This window comes from Tachysurus vachellii, chromosome 3 (genome assembly GCF_030014155.1).
Source record: "Tachysurus vachellii isolate PV-2020 chromosome 3, HZAU_Pvac_v1, whole genome shotgun sequence".
Lineage (NCBI taxonomy): Eukaryota > Metazoa > Chordata > Actinopteri > Siluriformes > Bagridae > Tachysurus > Tachysurus vachellii.
Window position 1 is genome coordinate 19,533,234 of NC_083462.1, and position 25,757 is coordinate 19,558,990.

The window sequence follows — 25,757 nt, forward strand, 5'->3', positions numbered from 1 at the left end:
TATTCATAAGCCGCTCAAATTTGAAGGTGTTTATCTTCAACTACCAAAATTCAGTGTAAGGTTATATCCCAATTGTGGAGGTTGGGGTCGGAGCAAAGGGGCAGCTATAATACAGCGCCCATGTAACAGGGAGGGTTAAAGGACCTTGCTCAACTGTCGAACAGTGGTAGCTTGTCAGTGCTGGAGCTTCAACACCAATCTTCTAATCAACAACCCACAGCTTTAAACACTTGAGCCACCACAGTCCCAATCACATAGCGGCTGGGAGACACACGACCACCAAAATGAAGATGAAGAGTTTGTTAAAAAAAAATCATTGGACTAATGAGATATTATGGGACATTAATAATGTTCATATCTTGTACTGGTTTGTGTTGCAGTACATTTTCTCTGTTTTTTCTTTTTTGTTTTTTTTTTTGGGAATTTCTGTGTGGGCAGTTGTAGCATTGCTGCTTTACAGCTCTGGGGTCAGAGCTTGATCCAGAGCTGAGGTTATTCTTTGTGTGGAGTTTGATATGTTTACTCGGTCTTTGTGTGGGTTTTTTTAAAATACTGTTATTTTCTTACAGCTCAGCCTCTCAACAGTTCTCTACTTTTATTAAAACCATTGGCACTTTATACAAACCCCACTGCCTCTAATTGCTCTTTTGTACAGCACTTTGAAAAAAAAAACAGCACATAATTTCACATTTGTACTTTTTACAGACGACTTCCAGGTAAATGCATAAATGTATTTACCTAGTATTCACACCATAGCTAGTAGTTTAGCTGCGTACCATGTTGTTTGTTGTTTTGCCTGCCATTATCAGTGACCCTGTTTTCTCTTTCATGGTTTTTACCTTTTGGATTTGTGTTTTGGATTATTTGTCTTATTGCTTTCTTATTTCTGGATTACTGACTTTCTGGCTGTTTATTGACCTCAACCTTTCTTCTCTTTTTGGATTGTTTGCTTTGGGTTTTTTTAATTTGGGTATTTGCCGCTCAACTTTGCACAGCTATTATTTTTGCACGTTATCTTATTTTATTTGAGCTGCTTTTTTAGTTTATCTTATTCTTTCATTTTATTTCATATTCTTCTATACTGTTTTAATTTTTTTTTATCCTGTTCTATTCAATTGACTCAGTTTAATTTTATAGCGATTTTAACAATTCACATTGTCTCAAAGCAGCTTTACAGAAGTACAGAAGCATAAAAAATTGTAAAAGTTTACTATTTATCTCTAACATTTATCCTTAATGATAACGACGGTGGTGAGGAAAAACTCCCTGAGATGATATGAGGAAGAAACCTTGAGAGGAACCAGACTCAGAAGTGAACCTCATCCTCATTTGTGTGACACTGGACAGGAAATAATGTAAATGTAAATAATGTTTTTACAACAGTTTATAGTCCAGTGGAATCCTGTGGAACTAACAAGTCAGCACAATTTCCGAGATCATTACAGACTTAACACTAATTCCTTCATGACGAAGTTTTCAAGTGATTGCTGACGAAGACCTGAGCACACAAAGCTGACCGGTCCAGTTAAAAGACGATGTGGTCTCCAAGTGGTTCTAATTTCTATTTAATTATATATTTTTAAATAAAATGGAAAAAGCATTTTGTAAGAGACTAAAAATTAGAATTATAATTTGAATAACATTGAGTATCTTGTTACAGTTACTGTCAAGGGGTGAGATATAATACAGATATAATAAAGTTGATGTGTTGGAAGCAGAATAAATGAGCGAGCGAATGGATTTGAGTGACTTTAACAATTGTGATGTCTGGACGACTCAGTTAGAGCTTCTCCAAAACAGCAGAAACAGAGACAGCATCCTGGATGCTTAAGGCTCACTGCCGTGCACGGGGAATGAAGGAGCTATATATCTCACCGGCAGTGAAAAAGGGAAAAATGTGCAGGAACGTGATTGTTGTTTTGAAAGCTGGAGTCATTTTGCAAGCAAAATTAAGGTTTCTGCAGCTGTCATTTCGTCATGTGTCTCTCTCTCGGCTTTTTTTGTGGTCTATAATGTGGTGTTCAACTGACAATAACATAATGTAGAAAGAACTAGATGAAGAGAAAGGGGGAAAAAGAGAGACAGATAGAGGTGGTGAGAGAGAGAATGAAACAGAGAGAGGGCAAAAAGTAAGAAAGAGTGATAGAGAGAGGGGGAGAGAAAAAGAGAGGAGGGGAAATGTAAGAAAGAGAGACAGAGAATGGGGTAGAGAAATAAATAGAAGATAGTGGCATATAGAGTGTGTGTGTGTGTGTGTGTGTGTGTGTGTGTGAGAGAGAGAGAGAGAGAGAGAGAGAGAGAGAGAGAGAGAGAGAGAGAGAGAGAGAATTAGTGAAAGAGAGAAAGAAAGAAAAAGAAAAAGTAAGAAAGAGAGATAAAGGGGGAATAGAAAGAAAGAAAGAAAGAAAGAAAGAAAGAAAGAAAGAAAGAAAGAAAGAAAGAAAGAAAGAGATTGAAGGGGAAAAAGTAAAGAGAGATAGAGAGAGCAGCAGCAGAGAAAGAGAGAGAGTGGAAGTAAGGAGAAATGGGGAAGAGATAGAATAGGGAAAAAAGAAGAGAGTAATAGAGGGAACAGTGAGAATGAGATAGAGAGGGAAAGACAGAGAAAGAGGGAAAAGGGTAAGAAATAGAGATAGAGGGGGGAGGAATAGAGAGAAAGAACAAGAGAGAGAGATAAAGGGGGGATAGAAAGAAGGCAAAAAGAAAAAGAGATAAAGGGGAGAGGGAGATAGAGATAAAGGAATGGGGGTATAGGGTTATATATAGAGGGGAGAGATAGAGAAAGGAAGAATAGAGTTTCTGCTTTATCAGCCAACTGAACTCTACTGTACTTTGTTCAGTTGAACACAGTCTTGTTCCTTACCTGTTCTTTCCACTACACACTGAATGATCCAGGTGATTCAGACAGCCTGCAGCTTTCCTCCTTCCTGTTTCAGTAGATTTCCCTGATCTAGGCTTTACCTCAGCTGGCAGGAAAGCTGAACAGTTTGTAGTGGCAGTGTTTTTAAACATCACTAATGCTCTTTGAACTTTGAATGATTGAGGAGCGTCTCACTGGGAGACAGACACAGAACCAGACTCCAGACTGATTAAGAATCTCTTTCGTGTCATTACTCCAGTCTTCTCAGTTCATTGCTGCTGTTTCTTCATCAATGGGGCAAAAAAGGACACGACTCCACCAGCATCTCGTTCTTTTCCTGTTTTTTTTCCATCCAGCTGTTCACTCCTCATTATGAAAACCCACTAAACTCTGTTATATGACATCTCTAATGTAAACAGATGCGGCTTTGGCAGCTGTTTGCCACATGAAGGCCACTTATGTACAGGATGTTGGAAGAACGCGGGAGATTGCATCAGTTTAGTGTCATTTCCATTTAGTGACGTTTGCTGGCTTCTGAAAGCAACTCGTGTGAAAGCTGTAACAAGGCTGAGGTGTTTGTGATGCTACATTATGACTTTGAAGCAGTTTCATTGTGTGTTTGCTTAGTCGGTAGAAAACCCAGATAGAGGAGTTGTTCTGCTTTCTGCTAACATTGGGGAGTTAAAGTGAAGTGTGAATGGAGGAATGAGTGAAGGCTTATCTCTGCAGCATCAACATACTATCTATTTCTGCTTATCTAGCTTTCTGTTCCGTCAAACCTCAGAAAATTCTATATACAACAATAGAGTCTAAAGTAAAACCGGTTCATCTATGCGGCACGACGTCCAGTGTGAACAACCTTGTTGTAAAAATAATAATAATGGGAAGTGTTAAAATACAATCTATAACACAACACAAGCTTGTTTTGTGCTAACTTGTTATATTGATAGTTATGGATAAAATGCAATGAATCAGCTTTCTAAGTACAATATATTGCTTTTATTATCGTGTCTATTTATCTTCAGAGCTACCTGCTCTTACGGTCACACTGCAGGACGATAATAACCCGACAGTGTCAGCAGTGGGAAACAGAATCCAGACCCAAATGCAGCGATTGATGAGAGACAGGGGTTTTATTGATAAAATCAATAAACAACAGATACTAGGAGGTAAATTGAGAAACTAAAATACAAAACAACATACAAGAAAATAAAAAAAATAAACCGGGGAACACTCACTCACTCATTTTCTACCGCTTATCCGAACTACCTCGGGTCACTATCTCAGGCGTCATCGGGCATCAAGGCAGGATACACCCTGGACGGAGTGCCAACCCATCGCAGGGCACACACACTCTCATACTACGGACAATTTTCCAGAGATGCCAATCAACATACCATGCATGTTTTTGGACCGGGGGAGGAAACCGGAGTACCCGGAGGAAACCCCCGAGGCACGGGGAGAACATGCAAACTCCACACACACAAGGCGGACGCGGGAATCGAACCTCCAACCCTGGAGGTGTGAGGCGAACGTGCTAACCACTAAGCCACCGTGCCAACTGGGGAACACTAGGTAACAAAATCCACAGGTGCACAGGGTTTGACTGGGATAAGGATCAGGTGGGGCAAACACAGGTGAAAGGCGTGTTAAAAGCACGAGGATCAGGATATAAAAAAAACCCTGCTGGAACACCCCCTGGTGTCCTGGAAGAGAATTGCACAAGCCATCCATGACAAACAGAGTATTTACCATCAATTCAGTACATCAATAATGTTCCAATCGTTCCAATTTTAGTATACGTGCTGCCATAGCAAGCACATCAATAATGTTATAAAATAAATTACTCGTATGTATGTAGGTTGCTTTTGTATGTTTCAGTCAGTATAAATATTCAGGTGCTGTAATGGGTTGAGATTCTGATTATTGGGGAACGGAGGGTCACCCCAACCACCACCACCGCCACCTCCCTGCCCCCCCATTATACTCCTGAATACGGTCGTCTCAGATTATTGACACCCTTTATGAGAATGGGCCAGAAAATAAACATTAGTCAGACAGTTGTTCATAATTTCTACTCCAGCTCCAGTTGGAGAAACATCTTGCTTAACAAATGTTCAGAAAAAAATACTGAATTAAGACCTATTTTTTTTATTATTTGGAAAAACAAACCAATAAAAGATTGCCTTAAGCATCAATTATTTACAATGACTCTCTCAGCCTTGGATTTAAACACTCATGACCTGAGGTCTACATTATCTGAATGCATTAACTTAAGAATATTTAATATCGATAGACTGAAATTCTGCATGTACTAGACACGAGTAGAAGAAATTCAGCACTCTCTGTGTTGATCTCAATATTAATTGTGTCATTAACTTTTGGTAATTGCAAACATTTTTTTACAGCTAACATTACCAATTAAATAAGTTGAATAAATCATCAAGGGGAACAAATATCACACATATTAAATCATTGATCTTGTCGTGTTCATATTTCTATTTATTCCCCTGTGTTCCTTACTATTCTTTAAATATTCTTTCCTTACTATTCTTTCCCCTGTGTTCCTATACTATTCTAAAACTGTCTTTAATCTTACGTACACACACACACACACACACACACACACACACACACATATATATATATATATATATATATATATATATATATATATATATATATATATATATATATATTCAGGTCAATAAATATGATTCCAGCTGTAATTCCAGTAAATCTCTGTGAAATTCAAGAGCTGCATTTAGTGGCTTTTTCCTCAAAACAGCCTTCCAAACGGCTTGTTATGGATGTGGTGTGTTTAACAGTTGATTTTTCTGCTTGACGTCCAGTTTATTTAAAAAACGAAGAAATTATTATAATATATATCAACTGTTAAACACACCACATCCGTAACAAGCTGTTTGGAAGCCCGTTTTGAGGAAAAAGCCACTAAATGCAGCTCTTGAATTTCACAGAGATTTACTGGAATTACAGCAGGAATCATATTTTGTGGTCTGAACATGATAAACATGCTCAGTGAGGAAAAACAGGGGAGTGAATACAAGGAAAAGAGTTCAAACCCACTGGATCAGTAAAGCTCTGAGGTTTTGTGCCTGGTATTTCAGAGTCTCTTGGCTATAAAGATGGCCACACAAACTCTGATAAATATCAGGAATTTGCTTCTAGCAGAAGATTATAGATTGATCTTAGATTGAGGTTTTAATAAGATAATGACTACAAACCTACCTCAATCCAAAATATGGTAAATGGTAGGGTAACAAAACAACATGGCAGCAACATGCAAAACAATTTATTTACAGTGACTTTCTCAGCCTCGGATTTAAACCCTGAACACAGACCTGTGGTGTACATTATCTGCATGGATGAACCTAAGGTTTTTTAATATCAATAGACTGAAATTCTGCATGTAGGAGAGTGCAAGATCCTCTACAGCACCTAATATTAATTGTAGGGGTGCCAAACATTTTGCTAATTAATTACCAAAGGCATTGCTTTTTTGTTTAATATTGCATTAAAATAAAAATATACAGTTCAACATAATACTATTTTTTATATATACCATTTTATTTTTACACCATTTTATTTTTGGTGTTTTTTTGTGCAGGGTGCCAATAATTTATATATATATGACACACTGCACAAAAAAACACCAAAAATAAAATGGTGTAAAAATAAAATGGTATATATAAAAAATAGTATTATGTTGAACTGTATATTTTTATTTTAATGCCATATTAAACAAAAAAGAGTTTTATATATAAAACTCCATATGTGTCATGTGTGTTATATAAAAGTGTGTGTCCCATACACTTACACTTTATATAAGAGGGTCTAAAAATGTGTTCTGTTCTGTCACTGTGTGTGTGTGTATGTGTGTGTAGAGGGAATGTCCTCAGTCAGGGCAGACAGACAGGCTTCATTAGCACTCTGTCAAGACTGGGACAGGTTCATATTCTATCTCTGGTCTCTGCTCAGTAGGCTCTGCGTTGTGGGTGCTGATCCTCATCACTAACACATTTCCAACACCTGCATGTCCTCAGGTTACTTTCACATGAACACAATGCATTTAAATTGCTTTTCCTCTGAACGGTATAGATCTGTGATTTGACCCAGGCCACAGGCAGCCGCCAGATGATTATTACACACTTTAAAATCTCCTGACTTATATAACAGGTGTTTAATCGTGTGGGCAGAGATTTCCTGTGTCATCACCTTTCTGCTTGTTTGCAGAGTTCCACTGAAATTGAATGTCAGTCTGGTGTGAGATGATGAAGAGAGCTAAATAATTTCATTGTCCTTTCATACATATATAACCAGACTTTATCCGTATGTACACAGGAGTCATGTTTGTACCTCCTGTTGTCCATAGTGTAAGGCTGAAAGAACAGGAATGAAGGAAAGGGGAGGGAAGGAAGGAAGGAAGAAAGGAAGGAAGGAAGGAAAAGTAAAGGAATGATACAGGAAGTAAAGTGAAGGAAGGCTGGACTACTGTATGAGTGTCCTATATATAAGAGTGTATCTGTATTTCCTGTGTCATCACCACTGAAATTGAATGTCAGTCTGGTGTGAGATGATGAAGAGAGCTAAATGCTTTCACTGTCCTTTCATACATATATAACCAGATTTTATCCGTATGTACACAGGAGTCATGATTGTGCCTCCTGTTGTCCATACTGTCCAATTTCTTATGAATCTCCTGAATATAAAATCTCTCTCTCTCTCTCTCTCTCTCTCTCTCTCTCTCTCTCTCTCTCTCTCTCGCTGTCTCTCTCTCTCGCTCTCTCTCTCGCTCTCTCTCTCTCTCGTCACTTATATGAGAAACTCAAGGCTTATATAAGAAAAAATAAACTACAAAGATTTTAAGTATAAACTGATTTGCTAAAAGTCAAATCACATGAGCAGAATTGTTCATATGTCTCGCTTCTGTTTCTTAATGATGATTGTATTTTTTCCTGAAAGTGTGATAAAGCAGGATGAACAATGTGAGTTATGGCTAATATGATTTACCACAGTTTAAAAGTCACTTTGGGAAAAGCATTTATGTGCACATATTAATATGACTTAATGTCGCATATTACTTTGGCATAGATTCAAAAGAACTATGATTTTATGACACTTTTTAAATAACGGCCCAGTTTCTCAGAATAATGACTGTATCACAGTAAATTTGCTTCCTTATTTGATATTTGCTGCATATAAAATATAAGAGTCAAGGGATGCCCGATGACACCTGAGATTTGGATTAGCGGTAGAAAATGAATGAATGAATGAAGAGTTAAGGAAGGAAGCAAGGAAAGAAAGAAAGAAAGAAAGAAAGAAAGAAAGAAAGAAAGAAAGAAGAATCAAGGAAGGAAGGAAGGAAATGTGAGGGAAGGGGTAAAAGCCTAAGTAAGGAAGGAAGAAAGAAAGAAAGAAAGAAAGAAAGAAAGAAAGAAAGAAAGAAAGAAAGAAGAGTCAAGGAAGGAAGGAAGGAAGGAAATGTGAGGGAAGGGGTAAAAGCCTAAGTAAGTAAGAATGATGTAACACAATAGAAACTTTCAATACCAGATCAATATATTAAAAAGGGTAAACATTAAAAACTTTTTTCACACTTAGCCTTATTGATTTTGAAGTACTTCAGTAATCCCCACAGAGAACTAAACCCAGCGTTGCTGTCATGCCCAGATCACAAACTACTGATCTTCTCATGCCCTCATATAATTAACAGTTTAATGGCTTTCTCAAGCACCTAACCATGGCAGTGTAGTTCTTTTTCTGGAAACTAATACAGAACCTTAACCTTTTAGCCACCGCTACCCCTGTAACGCCTGAAAGAAGCTAATTACATTTCAACCTTTCTCTTCCTCAGCTCAGCTGTCTGGAGATTTTGTCTTTAGGGTCCAATTACTGTTACCACACATTTCATACTGAAAGGATTTTCACCAATTATAAAAGTCGACTTCGACATTTATTCATGTCACGAAGGTTCTTTCTGTGTCAGATGATTGCTGCTATACTTGGATAAAGTGTCTAAGCATATTCAAATAAAATTCATTCCTATTTGAATGTTTTTTCTTCGCTCCAGTGGTAGGTTTTCTGAGTCTCTGGTGTGCATGTTGAGATCTATGCTTGTGTTTATCTACTAGCTTGCTGCAGTAATTGACCTGCTGTTGCTTCCTAATTATTCCTGGATTTATTTTATTCAGCCCCAGGTTTCAGATAACATGCTACACAACAATGACTTTTTCCAATGTTCAAGTTTGGTGAACTCGGACTTGCAAATTTGAAAAAATACACCTTGGCATGCAATGTCATATCCAATGAAAATCTAATTCTAAATCTGCTAAAATCACCAAAGTCTTCACCCACCCTAGTAGCTGTATGTTCACCCTGTTCAGTTCTGTAGACTGAAGGAGAAGAGGCTTCCAACCGGCTATTTTAGCAGACTCCTCAACATGGACATGTCCATCTGACAGATTGCTTAGGACCCTATAAAGACTTATTGCTCCACATAATTTCCCCACAATGCACTTTTACTGTTACTACATGTAACACACACTGTACTGTTGCTGTTACTACATGTAACACACACTGTACTGTTGCTGTTACTACATGTAACACACACTGTACTGTTACTACATGTAACACACTGTACTGTTACTGTTACTACATGTAACACACACTGTACTGTTGCTGCTACTACATGTAACACACTGTACTGTTACTGTTACTACATGTAACACACACTGTACTGTTACTGGTACTACATGTAACACACACGGTTTTGTTACAGTTACTACATGTAACACACACTGTACTGTTACTACATGTAACACACACTGTACTGTTACTGGTACTACATGTAACACACACTGTTCTGTTACAGTTACTACATGTAACACACACTGTACTGTTACTACATGTAACACACACTGTACTGTTACTGGTACTACATGTAACACACACTGTTCTGTTACTGTTACTACATGTAACACACACTGTACTGTTACTGGTACTACATGTAACACACACGGTTTTGTTACAGTTACTACATGTAACACACACTGTACTCTTACTACATGTAACACACACTGTACTCTTACTACATGTAACACACACTGTACTGTTACTGGTACTACATGTAACACACAGTACTGTTAATTTTACTACATGTAACACACTGTACTTTTACTGTTACTTGTGGATGTGAATTGGCCAAAACAAATATACGGGAAAAAAGTCAAAGTAAATGAATGTTTTTTCGTCTTGTGTTTCAGGTGAGGAGAATTTACTGGCGATCCTGAAGAGGCGATGGTGGAAGTACATGATCCTCGGTGTGATCGATATCGAAGCCAACTACATGGTCATTAAAGCTTACCAGTACACCACACTGACCAGTGTACAGGTCAGGCTTCATTTTCTTAAAGCTTTTAAAACCTATTTGAAGTTTTTGTTTGTTTAATTCTTTGTCATTTATCATCGTTGTCTCTGGCTTGCTCATTAGGGATAAATATACATTCAAATTTTAAACAGGAGATAAACCAAGAAAATATTTGAATTAAAGAATTACAGAATAACAGATTTGGTCAAAAATACAATATTTACATATCTAAGGTACTGGAAAAACGATAAAAGGATATACAGCATATACAAACAGACCCAGGGGAAACAAGAAACAGGTGAACGAGAAAATAGAAAAAAAAACGGAAGCAAATGATGCTTGTTGCTGTCAAAATGATTCAATACAGCATCTATAAAGGTCACTGTCACAGTATGTACCTCCAACTCACAAACCCTAGTTCCCATTGCTGTTGCTACCTGGTGACAGTGACCTTTAGTCATGTCACACTGATTCCTATTTAGTTATTATATCATGTGTGAAAGCAAACGGCAAATAATTGCATTTTAGTCAACAAAAATCCGCAGATCAGTCAAACTGCACATTAAGTATTCATTTTATTACTACACTGAAAAATAAGGTTTTTATTTCAGAGTTTTTTGGCAGACTGAACTCCAAAACATGATATTAATATACCGTAATTATCTCTCCTCGTTGTTTAATTGTGATTATATTGATTGGTGTTTGGGTCCAAGTTAAGTCCATTTTAGGTTTTTAGACCTTTTTCGGTATGTCAGTGTGAAATTATAATCTTAGTTATGTCGCTAAATAGAGTAAATCTTAGAGCACAGGGTGATTTAACCGTACAACTTTTGTGCTAAACAAGCTAATGTGACTAGCCAATGTTGATGTTAGCTAGTGCTAATCAAACAGGCTGTTGTGGTATTTTTTTGGCTTTAGCTACTCTGAAATAAATGGGTGAGAATTTTGTGATTCACTTGAACACGTTAAAAATCTTTAAGACAAAGAAAAGCTAGGTTACTTGCAGCTAACTATGTAACTAAGTATTAAGTTTGAAGATATTTGTCTTGTTGTTATATGACATATAACCTGTTTCCAAATTGCTTCATAATGCAGTTTTCATAATGCAATCAAGTTTTGAAGACAGGCAAGCGTGACATTTCCAATGAAGTGGTGTAAGGCTGAATAAAATATATATATTTTTTAAGATCTGTCAAAAATAGTAAATGTACAGGCACCGATGGTCATCCACTGCTGGCTGCATTGTTCGTGTATCAGAAGAGTTCAGTAATAAAGCACTTCCCTTGCCAGTGCTTGTCAGTTAACCTTCACTAAAACGTTGTTGGTTGTGAAACGATCTTATTCAGAGCACGATTAATAGCCTCTGATTAGGCAGAGGTGGGTTTAATGATTATTTAAGTCCTACAGAGAGAGAGAGAGAGAGAGAGAGAGAGAGACAGAGTGAGACACAGTGAGACAGTGCGAGAGAGAGGGGGAATATGGAAGAGAGAGACACATACAAGTGAGAGAAAGAGAGATTGAGAGAGAGATTGATTTCTTTGCTACTCAGAGATTAAGAGACAGAGTGAGAGAGGCAGTGTGTGTGTGTGTGTGTGTGTGTGTTTGAGAGAGAAAGACAGAGAAAGAGAAATTAAGAGAGAGATTGATTTCTTTTCTACTCATTACACTGAATCTGTTGTTAATGGAATGAATGCTGAAGATGCTACAGATGGACCTGTGGGATTGTGTATGTCAGGGACAGACAGTGTTTTTTCAGGCAGGGTTTTATTACAAATCCAACAATACAAAGAGAAAGACAAATCCAAATTCTTATCTCTTATGCTTTTTAATAGTTTATAGTTACATTCAATGATGTGGAATGTCCACAAAACAAGTTATTTCCTGTTTCCACTTAGAAACACAACAACAGTAGGGAATTGTCCTATAAATGGATACAGGTACAGCTGTAACTTTTCCAACATGGATAGAGGATTTTCTGTAACCAAACTGAGGGGGAAAATCCCTGGTGAGGGAATATGACTGTCTGTAGCTGCCGTAATATAAGTGAAAACAGGAACTAACCTGTTTCATGTGAGTTCAGCAACATTCAATGTAATTATGAACGTACAAAAAGTATGATATGTTGCTTCTTAAAAGTGCGGTGCCTTATTGGTTAGCACAATTGCTTCATATTGCTAGGGTCGGGGGTTTGTTTCACATCTCTGCTTGGTGTGTGTGGAGTTTTCATTTTCTTCCTGTGCTTCTGGGGTTTCCTCTGGGTTCTCTGGTTTCCTCCTCGATTCTAAGACATGCGTTGTAGGCTGATTGTCATCTCTTAGCTGTCTAAAGTGTGTGTATGCCTTTGTTTTGAGTCCCTGTGTCGTATAAGTAGAATCTAAGTGAAGGAAGCACATCCTGACATCATCATCATCATCATCATCATCATCATCATCATATGGAAGACCTGTCTGTAATTAAGCACATAACTATCCTAACTCATGCCACTTGTGCCCGTTAATATACATGTGCACATTTTGCCATTGTATCTGATCGGGGAATTTTGCTTCTTCGGTGTAAGGCATGCTATCAGTAATCTGCAGCAGTCTGAGGAAAAATTGCTGCATCATGGTGGTCTATGTCTACTTATCACACACACACACACACACTCACACACACACACACTCACCCACACTCCTCTAGTAGACCAAACTAATGTTGCATCCCAGTGTGCTTCACTCCAGTACCATTCATGTCATCCGCTGCCATTTGAGCCGACAGCGTAGCAGCTCTCAGCCGCCCGAATGGATGATGCACGCTCCCCATGGCCTTTTCAAAACCATCTGAAAGTGGAGCCGCTAGTCACTAATAGCTGCTCGTGTGTGCTTGTGTGTGGGCCTGAATGTCCTACTTTGCGACAGTGTGGCAGCTCCCGTGAGGAAAAAGTGAACACTGATCTCCTCTAAGAGCTTTCTACACTTTAAGAGACAAGCAGCAGGGAGCTGACAGATGCTGAGGGATGTAAGCAGCTACTTTCTTAATGAAGAATGTAATTTCTTCTCCACACCCTCACACTGTTGTGTTGTTTTGTGTTGTGTTGTGTTGTGTTGACTGACTGGCTGACAGATTTGATTAAGCATTACTGAAAATGATACTGCAATAAACTACATCACAAAACACTCTTCCAAAACATCACAACTATCTTTACTATAACACACAGATATGAAACACTTTAGTCATTTTATTGCATAACTTCAGGGGCTTTTACGCTTTATACCAGAGTGTGTGACTTGTTGATTTTAACGACTAATTCACACAGACTCGTATGACGGATGCTCCACATAAGCCTCGTGATTTTGTTATTTATAAAGCGATTAACATGAAAATGTTGATTTTTTGTTTCTTTATTTAACCAGGTGAGTCAGCTGAGAACCAGTTCTCATTTACAATGACGACCTGACAAAATATGATACGTTTTCTGTACAGAAATTTTTAGTTTACGTTTATGAAAAGTGTCTCCAGAGTAAATATTCTGTCATGAAACACATTTAGTACTTGCTGATTTCTCAGTAGCATTTATTTAACCTTTCTAGCTTCTTAAAAGAGATGAAAAAAAAAGAGGCTGGTCAGAAAGTGACATTCAGTGAAAATGCTAATTATTTTATGACCTCATAATCTGATGACTTCTAGTTCATTTTTCATGTTTATTTATGTGTATGAGGGTTTACTGAGGTTTATATCGAATCACTATCAATGAAGCAACAGCTTAAAGAATGAAAGGATTATAATTTTGCAGTTGTAGAAATGAATGTAAACGTTGTAATATATAAAGGAGAGTTGATCGATTAGTAAGAAATCTAGCTTTCTCACTGAAAGAGAACATGATGCAATTTCTACTGTAGTAAACACAATTAAAATGAACCGCATCTTGAATAAGTTCTCATCTCAGACCTGTCAGGAAAACGACACAAATTTGCATTTTAGCTCAGCCGTAATTGCAGACGTGGTGAAGTATTAGATTTTATTTTCAACCTTTGATTATGCAACATTCCAAGGATACAGAAATAGCGGTTGTTGAGGAGGTTGTTAGTTATCTGACTGAAGTGAAGTAACTGTATGAATAATAATAATAATAATAATAATAATAATAATAATAAAACCACCGCACAGTGTGAGAGGAATATATAAGCAACGACGACTTATTAATATTTACATGGAGACACAAGCAGCGGCGCACAGGAGCCAAATTTTTACTCATTACATAGACATGATTAATGTTCAGTGACTGTTCTGTCTCAAACCTGTCTGCCTGTCTGTCTGTCTTTCTGTATCTTTTTATTATCATCCTCCTCACCTCCATCTCAGTCTATCTGTCTGCCTGTCTCTTTCCTTCTTTCTGTATCTCTTTCTCTGTCAGTCTTGCTTTCTGTCTCTATCTGTATCTGTTTGTCTTTCTCTCTTTCAACGTTTCAGTCTTTCTCTCTGCATCTCAGTATCTTTTTGAGTCTGTCTGTCTTTATGTCTCTCTGTGTCTCTCTCTGCTTTTCTTTTTTTCTCTCTCTTTCAGTCTCTGTCTTTCTTTCTGTATCTCAGTCTCTCAGTCTCGTATCTCTCTTTCAGTCTCTGTCTTCTCTTTCTCTCAGTATTTGTCTCTCTCTCTGTGTCTCTGATGCTCTGTCTATGTGGATATTATGAAAGTCTGTGAAACTGTGGGCGTTGGAGCTTCAGTAAGTGGATCAGTTGACCACTTGAAATGTTCTCACCTTTAATCCTATGACCTCCGCAATGCTGCTTTAATCATCCACTTTTCTATCATTTTGTGGCAACAGAATGTCACTGAAGTACTGTAATTGTTATGTTCATGCCATGTGATGGTTTGTTGAAACGTTCTTTTTTCAACAAGAAGACTTTCTGTAGAACCAAAAACACTGCTTTCTTTCTATTCAGCTTTGCTCCACATGAGTTTCTGGCCTCAAATGATGATTTGAGAGCAGAAGCTGAAGTGTGATGTGTGACTCAGAGATTACTGAGAAAACTTTACACTGACTCTTACTGTTGTACTATCCATTCCTTCATCCATCCATCTATCTGTCTATCCATTCACTCATTCACCCATCCATCCATCCATCCATCCAATCATCCATTTTTCAATCTATCCATCTATCTATCCATCCATCCATCCATCCATCCATCGATTCTTCCATCCATCCCTCGCTCCCTTCCTCCCTCCCTCCATCCATACATCCATACATCCAAGCCTCTCTCCAGACAGCCATCCATCCAAACATCCATTCATCCATATATCCATCCATCTATCCATCCATCCAACCATCCATCTATTTAACTAGCCATCCATCCATCAATCCATCCATCCAACCATCCATCCATCCATCCATCCATCCAAGCATCTCTCCATACAAACATCCATCCATCCATCTGTCAATCTATTCATCAATCTATCCATCCATCCATCCATCAATCAAACCATCCATCCATCTAACTAACCATCTATTTTTCCATCCATCCATCCATCCATCCATCCATCCATCCATTCATCCATCCATCCATTCATCCATCTGTAAATCTATTCACCAGTCTATCCATCCATCCATCAAACCACCCATCCATCTAACTAACCATCTATTCTTCCATCTATCCATCCATCCATCCATCCATTCTTCCATCCATCCATCCCTCCCTCCCTCCATCCAGTCCTCTTCAAGATGATCTGAGCTGGCCAGTAAATCATGCTTCAGGCAGCACTTTTCATCACAATAAAACTTTACACTGACTCTTACTGCTGTAACTGCTTATATGTTGGACAGAGGACAGTCGAAGGCTCACTCTTACAGGTTAATGTATGAGCTCATCGCCCATTCTGTACAGTGTTTCTGAGTGCAACTGGCTCTTCCTGGAATGGAGGGATGATGGCTCCCCTGTGGCTGTAATGTCTCTATACACTTCTCTCTCTCTTTCTCTCTCTATCGCTCTCTCTCTCTTTCTCTTCCTCTCTCTCACCCATAGCAATAAACCCTCTTAGTCGATATTTAGTGTTTTGTTCAGAGATCGCAAAACAAGGAAGTGCTTGTCAGAATATTTAAGTGCTTGTATATATTGATGGATTGCTTGTTTCAGAGAGCTTATTTCATAACTCAGCAAGGCAGCTGTTGTGTATAAGACAAATGATCAATATTGGGTAATACAGTATTATTCTGTCGCAAGCACAAAAATTTGAAATCATTCGCCTTTTTTTCTGTGTTAGCGTACGTGCTTTATCCAACAATCAAATAACATTACATGTCTATAAATGGTTACAGGCAGCTGGATCTTTGCAATCTTTTGTAATAATCATAGTTTTACAGGTCAGTGTTAGAAACTTAAAAAGGTTCCTGAGATATTTTTAAACCCTTTTAACCAGTTTTCTGGCTGCAAGTCTGATGAGTTAGGACTCTGTTGGCTTTCAGTGTGAGATGAGTGTTTTTCCCTCTGTTGAAAACCTTACACTGAATTTTAGTGGTTGAAGATAAACACCTTCAGATTTTCACATTTCACTTATGAACAAACACTTGGGGCATCTCAGAGAGCAGAAATGGGTTTGCTATCACCATTTACCCCAAAGATACCAACATTTACTGTATGTAAAAAAAAAAAAAAAAAAAAGTTTTTTTTAACTTTTCTTTGGAAAATCCTTCTGAAACACTGAGTGTCTACGTACATATACAGTAAGCCTCATATTAACCCCCACTGTGGAGTGAGACATGACAAAGACATTGATTAAGATGGACATGAGAAAACAGGAGCAAATTCCATTAGCGTTTTCACACTGACTATATACAGTGCTAGATTATTTTTAGATTACTTGTTAATATAGTTGTGTAACACATTGTGTTTTTAAATGTTTTAAGTCGAATGTTGTAAGATTATATCTTATATTTTGTAGCTAATGTTATAGATCACTACAGCTGCTTCACCTGAGATGACATACAGGATTATGGGAGAAAGAGTAAAAAGGGATGTGTGTATACTGGGTGTATAAACTGACCAGATAAATAAATCTGAAAAAGAAGCACTTCATTCCTGCCTACAGTAAGTATCCGAACACTAGGAGATGGACTTGGCAGGATTGGTGTATGTTAGTGGAAAAGTTACTGCAGTTGCATTAATATGAGAGAGTGTAAGAAAAAAGCATACAAAACAGTGCAAGAATGCAGACCAAATACAAGTTGTACAGATTACAATAAACACATGGCAGCAGGCAGAATGGCCGACATTTCTGGTATTTCTGGTGTAATAAGCATTAATTTAAAAAAAAAACAAATAACATTTTGATGCTAGATGTACAGTTCTAGCAGTAGAGTGGATGTAAGCACTCATCGTTCCAGCTATCGTGACTGCAACATCATGGCAAAGCAAAAGCATAGCAATGCAGGACACCCTTTCATGGTATACGTGTTACAATTAAAGAAAAGCATAATTCTTAAAAAAAACAAACAAACAAAAAAAAAAAACTGGTGGGGTTTTGATAAACACAGCTTAGCAACATTATTATTTTATCCATCCATCCATCCATCAATCCTCCATTCATCTATCCATCCATCCATTTATTCATCCAGCAATTCCTCCCTCCATCCATCCATCCATCCCCTAGTCCATCCACCCATCATCTATTCCATCACTCCATCCATCCAGGAGTCCATTTATTCATTTATCCATCCAGAGGTCCATCCATCCAGCCATCCATCCATCCATCCATCCATCCATCTATCCATCCATCTATCCATCATCCGGTCTATCTCTTTATCCAACCATCTTTTCATCCTGCCATCCTTTAGTCCTTCCCTCCATCCAATCAACCATCCATCCTCCAGTCCATCCATCCAGCCATCCATCCAACCATTTATTCATCCAGCAATCCCTCCATCCAACCATCCTTCCATCCAACCATCCATCAATCAGTCCATCCATCCATCCATCCATCCATCTATTTATCCATTCAGCAATCTCTCCACCCCACCATCCATCCAACCATTCATTCATTCTCCAGTCCATCCATCCATCCATCCATCCCCCAGTCCATGTGAGCGCACTGACCAAAATGGAAAAAAAGCATTTTGAATCTTTGTAGTTGTTGAAGGTTTTCAAACAAGTGGTATCTATATCAGTATTAAACACATACAGTAGGTCTACAAAACTGTGTTGGAAAAATTCAGACAAAATGATTACTGCTTGCTTGAAGTCAAAAATAAAATGGAAAAACAGCATTTTGGCCTTGCATCTGTTATACAAGAAGATCAAAACAAATGGTAATGCAAGCACAGTTTGGAAAATTTGGGTGACAAAATAACAGCGCACTATTTCTGACATCATTCCAGACAAATATAGAAAAAGTGGGGAAAAGCTTTCTTCTCAAAATATAAACTAGTAAGCCACACTTGTATCTGTGCAAAACAAACGGTGTGTGTAACGATGTTATTAGTACATATAGCTAATGTTTGGTATGTGTAGCTAATGTTCTGTGTGTGTTTTGTGTGTGTTTTCAGTTGCTGGACTGCTTCGTCATCCCCGTCGTGCTCCTGCTGTCCTGGTTCTTTCTGCTGGTGAGGTATAAGGTGGTGCATTTCGTCGGCGTGGGCGTCTGCCTGCTCGGCATCGGCTGCGTGGTGGGAGCCGACGTGCTGGTGGGACGACAGCAGGGCCTTGGTAAGGCTTTTCATCCAAATAGCACTGAATCCAGAAACACACACACAGCTCCCGAGTGTGGTGTGTTGTTTCAGACTCAGCCACCCAGCATCGCCACCAGAGCCGTATACAGCCCTCTCCGATTCTCACCATCTCCTTGACCGAATCACTGCTTATTATTAAATATAAATGAGAGCAAAGCCTGCTCTATAGAATTCACACACCACCTCCCCAAAGCCCCACGTCTCATCAAAAGAATTCACAAGCACGGCATAGATCCTGCTGTATAAGGATTAAGATGAGAATAAATTACCCACAAGGGTCTTGTTGTTTAATAATATGGTGTTCACTTGCCTTTGAGATTTCTTCCTTCCCAAGGTTTGCACAGCAAACAAAGGTAATATCAGGTAGCAGTGTTTTGGCTGTGTATTTGGCTGTGCATATTACTTTTCAGAAATACTTCTACATTTTTACTCTACAGAAATTATTTTCATGAAGATTATTTACCTCAGTAACAGTAATATTTGATCCAACAGCATCATAACTGCACACTTAAATCTTTTCTAAATTGTATGTTCATGTTTATTTAAAATCAATTTTAAGCTATAAATTCAGTGCGTTTTTTTTTATCTTATTAAATGTCTAATTTTTGAAGCTGTTATTAAATTAACAGTAACAGCGTAATTGACTGTTTTTTAACCTAACCCAAACTTTACAAGTAGCATTTGTAATATTTTGTAGTATTCTGTAAAATTGTGAAGTTTTCTACTATGATTAGAAAAATGTAAACAGGCGTAATGATGTTTATGTCCTTGACGCAACAGGGGACCATAAACTGCTGGGAGACCTGTTGGTTCTAGCTGGTGCAACTCTATATGGTATCTCTAATGTGTGTGAGGAATTCATCGTGAAGAACCTGAGTCGCGTAGAGTTCCTGGGCATGATGGGTCTCTTCGGTTCCTTCTTCAGCGGCATCCAGCTGTAAGTGTCTTCCATTGACATACACTCCATCCTCCTTACTGCAAAGTGTTGGCACCAAGGCTTGACCATACTCTCACTCACTCTCACTCATTTTCTACCGCTTATCCGAACTACCTCGGGTCACGGGGAGCCTGTGCCTATCTCAGGCGTCATCGGGCATCAAGGCAGGATACACCCTGGACGGAGTGCCAACCCATCACAGGGCGCGCACACACACACACACACTCATTCACTCACGCACTCACACACTACGGACAATTTTCCAGAGATGCCAATCGACCTACCATGCATGTCTTTGGACCGGGGGAGGAAACCGGAGTACCCGGAGGAAACCCCCGAGGCACGGGGAGAACATGCAAACTCCACACACACAAGGCGGAGGCGGGAATCGAACCCCAACCCTGGAGGTGTGAGGCCAACATGCTAACCACTAAGCCACCGTGCCCCCCTGACCATACTCTAATCTTCTCTAATTATAATTGTATATAATCACATTTTAGCAAATAGCAGCATATTATACATCAAGGCTGCATTTGATATTCAGTATGTTCCTCCTGTGAGGTCTTCATGTACACATTACAGTCCACTCTGCCATTCCCTGGTCAGGATGAGGTCATCCATGTGCCACATAATGGATTTTGCCCCTCAGCTATGAATCTGCTTCCCCGTGTTCCTGTTTCTGTCTCCGCCAGCTGGCTCTTGCTGCTAGCTGGAAGCATTTCCCAATCCTGATCCAAGAGGGATTGTCTTCCTCCCTAGTTTTTCTACCCAGAAGCCAGAATGGTTTATTTAAATGCATGACATTCTTTAACAAGCTCCCAGAAGCCTCCAGTTGCAGTTTAGACCACCAGCCGCTCACCTCCCCATGGCGGCTCGCTGAATTGCTCACAAATACATCAACATCCAGATTGATGCTATATTTAAACACACCCCAGCAGGTCTGTTTACCCATGCCCAAACCCACCTGCTAACATGTTATAATTAAACCAAAACGTGATGAATTGTGAAAGAATATCTGCTGTTGCACTTTCAGAAATTAAGGTACTATATAAAAGTACCACATAAAACTATTTTCAAAGTTAATAGTTCTTTTCTTTGGTACCATCAAGAATATGTCTTTTATCATTGTATGGTAATGTATCATTCACATCTGGAAATGTAAATATCTTTAAAATAAGGTACATAATTGCTCATTAAGGACCAGCATTATACCTTTTAAAGCTTGCATCTTTCCAGGTGAAACATACATACTGTATGAAGGGAAAAGTTCGGTTCCTTTGTATCTGAGTGTGTGAGTCAGCATTATCATCGTCCCACTGTGCACCGGTTGACGTCTCTGATCATTACCGGTCAGCCTGGCCTAACTAAAGTGCACAGAATACATTTATATTCTAAATTATACAAAGTTTTTCTAGCAATGTTAAGATATTTTCAAAGCACAGTCCAAACAAAAAGCACTGAATTGTTGCTGACAGTCCTCTTCAGGATCTCTGGGACCTTGAATATGCGTCTTTTGCTTAGTGTGCCTTTAATGTTGTTGTCTAAAATCTCATTAAATGATGTTCCTTAAAATCCAGTGATGTAACTGAAATCATTTTGAACATTTGCTTCAGTTTCTCATTCTTATAATCATCACAATTTCAGGTGAAGTAGAAGAAGAAGAAGAAGAAGAAGAAGAAGAAGAAGAAGAAGCATTTGTTTGTCACAAAATTACATGTCTCTGGAACTTTTTATGAATATATTATCCCTAGTAGAATAGTTAATAACTGAAATGCTTATGAAAAACTGAGAATCCTTAAACGCAGATAGTCTACTTTCATATAAGCTTCCTAATAACTACCACTGTAGAGTGAGACATAACATTGCCTCGGGGAAAACGTGTCAAACTGGAAGTTGTGTAGTGTAACAGGAAGCCAAGATTAAAAGATCTTACATATTGATAGAGGCAGTCAACCGGTTCAAGACCTTGTACAATACCTGGGAAATTATTGAAACAACTTTGTGTCTTCTTTTTTCTATACCTTCGAAAAGATGGACTACAGCCATCCCATTAAGGTCTGGCAAAAAACATCTCCATGCATTGTTGAATAAAGTCTTTGTGCTCACTGAGATAGAAATCATTAAAACTTTTCTGACTCACAATTCCAAATGATCTGGAGGGAATGGCAAAAATGTCTTCCTCCTTTCCTCTCATTCCTGATCGACTCTGGTATAAAACAGATGAAGGCAGAGGTGGAAGAGACAGCTAAGCACATGTCTCTTGCTACTGCTCTTTTTTTGATTGCTGGCACTGCTGCAGGTCTTAGAGAGGTGTACAGCTATAGAGTCTCTTTGCAACGAGGTATTGATCCCGTCCTTAGGAATTCCAGGAGGTCAAGTGTTAGACCACTTTCTACTCCAATATTGGAGACATGTCACCCTGTATATCATACCAGAGATCTTACAAAAGTTGAAGCAAAGCATATCACCTGTAGTTTCTTCTCTATTCTGTCAAGTTGCCCCAATGGCTTTTCTTTTTAAAATGATATTTGGATGGTTAACAGTTTAGTGTGGAATGTTTTCTGAAATGGTAAACCAAAAATCCAACTATATTGGCGGAAATCAATTAGAAAATTAACCAAGTCTGTTTATGTGTTTAAGTCATTTATCAACCCAAGGTTGATTTACTACAAATAATTAACACAAAAGTAAGAAAAGAAAAGTATGCTTGCCAAACACGTACAGCATATGTCAGGACTCTGCCTGGACTTTGGCCATGTGCCTTTTGTTTGTTTCATGTTCACGTGTCTGCCCCGCCCTTGTCTTTTCCGCCCCGCCTCTGCACACCTGTCCCTTATGTTTAATGATTATTTGTATTATTTAATTGAGCCGCGTTGCCTCGTGCAGCGCGGAATCCTATTGTCTTCTGTTCTGTTCTGTTTGCTGTTGTCTTTGTTGTGCTGTTTTGTGTTTTGTTATTTATTAAATCCCGTTTCTGTTAAGCTGTCCTGCATTTGGGTCCGTTTTTATCCCGCGTTTGTTGACAGCATACTCTTAAAGCCAGAACTGATTATTACCAAATATGGCAAAACAGCTCTGTACTGCAGATTTCATGAAATTTAGACCTTCATTTCACATCAACATGTAAATGTACAAGCATAACATGTTATGGTGTTCAGTAGGTTCGTCATTTTCAGTTTTTATTTTCATCTCCATTTTCTCTGGAAACTCTGCCAATTCCCACCCACCAGCCAGCTCTCCTCTATCACACGACACTTACCAACCTGGATGGGTGAAGGCAAACCTGTTCCAGCATGACAAAGCCTTAATGTGTTAAAGAGTGGAAGAACTTGAGCGTCCTGCCATGACCTCAACCCTCATGACTTTTGGGATATCACTAACGGTCTTGTGGAACATAGCTAGTAGAAAGCCTTCCCAGAGGGGTGGAGCTTGGGGGTCGGGGGTCATGTATTGTAGAACAAGCACTAACACAAGTTTCCTTCAGCACCCAAACTGCATAACACACTCAGAGAAAAGTTCAAGTTTGCCCTCTACTGCACACATGGCCTTACAGATATATAATTTGGCAGACACCCTTATAAAAAGCGACCCACATTTATTTGTCTAAGCTGTTGAGGGTTACGGTCCTTCCTCAAGTCTCCAGCACTGGTAGCTTGGCAGTCCTGAGATTTGAACTCACAACGTTCTGATCAACATCTTAATCACTGAGCTGCAACTTCACTCCAGATCTCATGGAAATGCTGGGATTTTCAACTACTGACCTTCCTCTTACTAACCCAAAATCTTTAACTATTCAGCAAATAACCAGTATGTTAATTGTCTCACGTTCATATGATTGATAGGGGAGAAATGAACCATCCCAGGCAACCAGTTTTCTCTTTTGGTTCCCAACCGGAGATGGCTACGGCATCGCTGGAATTTAAAATCACAATGGAGAAATTTTTTTTTTTATTGCACCCCTCAGGATCACCCCTCTGTGTTTATCTGCATTAGCTGTAGAACCCATTTGAAAGAAAACATTTTCAAATAATCTTGCACTCATTAACCTATTTTTTTATCTGATTATATTCCTAATTTTATATTTTTCTTTTTTCTCTTTCAGAGCCATCATGGAACACAAGGAGCTGTTGAAGGTGCAGTGGGACTGGCAGATAGGTAATATTCATACATGCTATCCATCTGCAAAACAGGGCAGCCCCATGAGATGAGAGCGCTATAGGAGACCTGGCTAATTAAAAACCTGTGCTTTTCTTTTTGTATGTGGGTGGGGAGTTGCAAGAAAGACCTGATTGCCATTTCTGCTTGATTCTGCCCACCCTTATGCACATATTCAGCACACATTTCCTCCCCCTGCTGTGTGAGATTTTTTTCTCAGCAGTGTGCTCAGGAGATCTGTCACATGGTGCTACTGTTTCTGGGTAAGTGAGCTAGGCTGAAAGAAGACACAGTAGGAGCTTTTCCTCTGAGAAATTGCAAAAGCAGTGCGCAGTTAACACAGCTTCCTCGCCAAACTCTTCGCTTACCAAAACAGTTTTATTAAAAAATGTCAGAATTATCTACTGACCTAATGCTTCGTCATCACTTAGAGCAGTCTGGAATGATAAATGATATTTGGCTGAGGATCAGGTGTATAGAGTTGGAGAAACTGTCAGGGACTGTTGACTGTCTCATATTTTCAGTGCTATTGCCAGGATCAGTCAGTGACTGAATTCTCAGTGTTGTGCAATGCACCAGGGGTGTGTGTTATTCTGGACAGCATTCACACCACGTCTCGGGAGGGTTTTTGACTTGTCATAGGGGCAGTAGAGAGTCTGGAGCTGCTCACAGGGCAACTGTGTAAGCTAGAACTACAAACCTCAGACCAGACTGCTATGCTGCAACCGGAAAAAATAAGGGATTAATCCTGCATAATAAAATATAGTTTGGAAAAAACCTGTCAAATGTCAATGAAAATTCTGGAAAACTGCTGAAAAAATATGTAATTTCAGTTAATGAAAATAGCTATTTAATAAACTGTGACAAACTCTTGCATCGAGTTTCTGTCTATGATAAAGACGTTGTTTAAGAACAAAAACAGGTCTAATCAAGACGTATTAATTATCCAATGAATTTTTGAGGCACCTTTATTTGCAAAAATGCAGGACCATGGACAGATGGTTAATATTTAGAGGTTGGAGTCAAAAACAAGGGGATAAGTTTCAAGCCCATTATTTACTATTGTTTATTTTTTCAAGAATCATTATTTGCACATGTGTAGCATGAGCAGCAGGGAAATGCTGTGGGACACATGTGAGGTGAGACGGCTTACTGGTCATCGTACAATAGAGACAAAATTAATAAACATACAAAAAATATGGTGAGTCGATATGGCTGATATGAAACACTGGATACTGTGAATTCTTAATTTTGTTTAGTCAGAAGGTTTTATTATTTTTCTATAACAGCGGCTCTGACGGGGGGGGCACGGTGGCTTAGTGGTTAGCACGTTTGCCTCACACCTCCAGGGTCGGGGTGCGATTCCCACCTCCGCCTTGTGTGTGTGGAGTTTGCATGTTCTCCCCGTGCCTCGTTGTTCCCTCCAGGTACTCCGGTTTCCTCCCCCGGTCCAAAGACATGCATGGTAGGTTGATTGGCATCTCTGGAAAATTGTCCGTAGTGTGTGATTGCGTGAGTGAATGAGAGAGTGTGTGTGTGTGCCCTGCGATGGGTTGGCACTCCGTCCAGGGTGTATCCTGCCTTGATGCCCGATGATGCCTGAGATAGGCACAGGCTCCCCGTGACCCGAGGTAGTTCGGATAAGCGGTAGAAAATGAATGAATGAATGAGCAGCTCTGACAGTAGTTCAGACTGAAAGACAATTTAGAGGTTTATATTGAT

The 25,757-nt window shown here is 39.0% G+C and overlaps 1 protein-coding gene across 1 annotated transcript in view; it reads left to right on the plus strand.

Annotated features, from left to right (window-relative positions):
* slc35f1 (solute carrier family 35 member F1) overlaps positions 1–25,757 on the plus strand; it is a 114,221-nt gene that overhangs the window by 59,603 nt on the left and 28,861 nt on the right. Inside the window, exons 3-6 of the mRNA XM_060866187.1 lie at positions 10,141–10,268; positions 18,761–18,920; positions 19,724–19,880; positions 23,983–24,035. Coding sequence (XP_060722170.1) covers positions 10,141–10,268; positions 18,761–18,920; positions 19,724–19,880; positions 23,983–24,035 — 498 coding nt within the window. The remainder of the gene's footprint in view (positions 1–10,140; positions 10,269–18,760; positions 18,921–19,723; positions 19,881–23,982; positions 24,036–25,757) is intronic.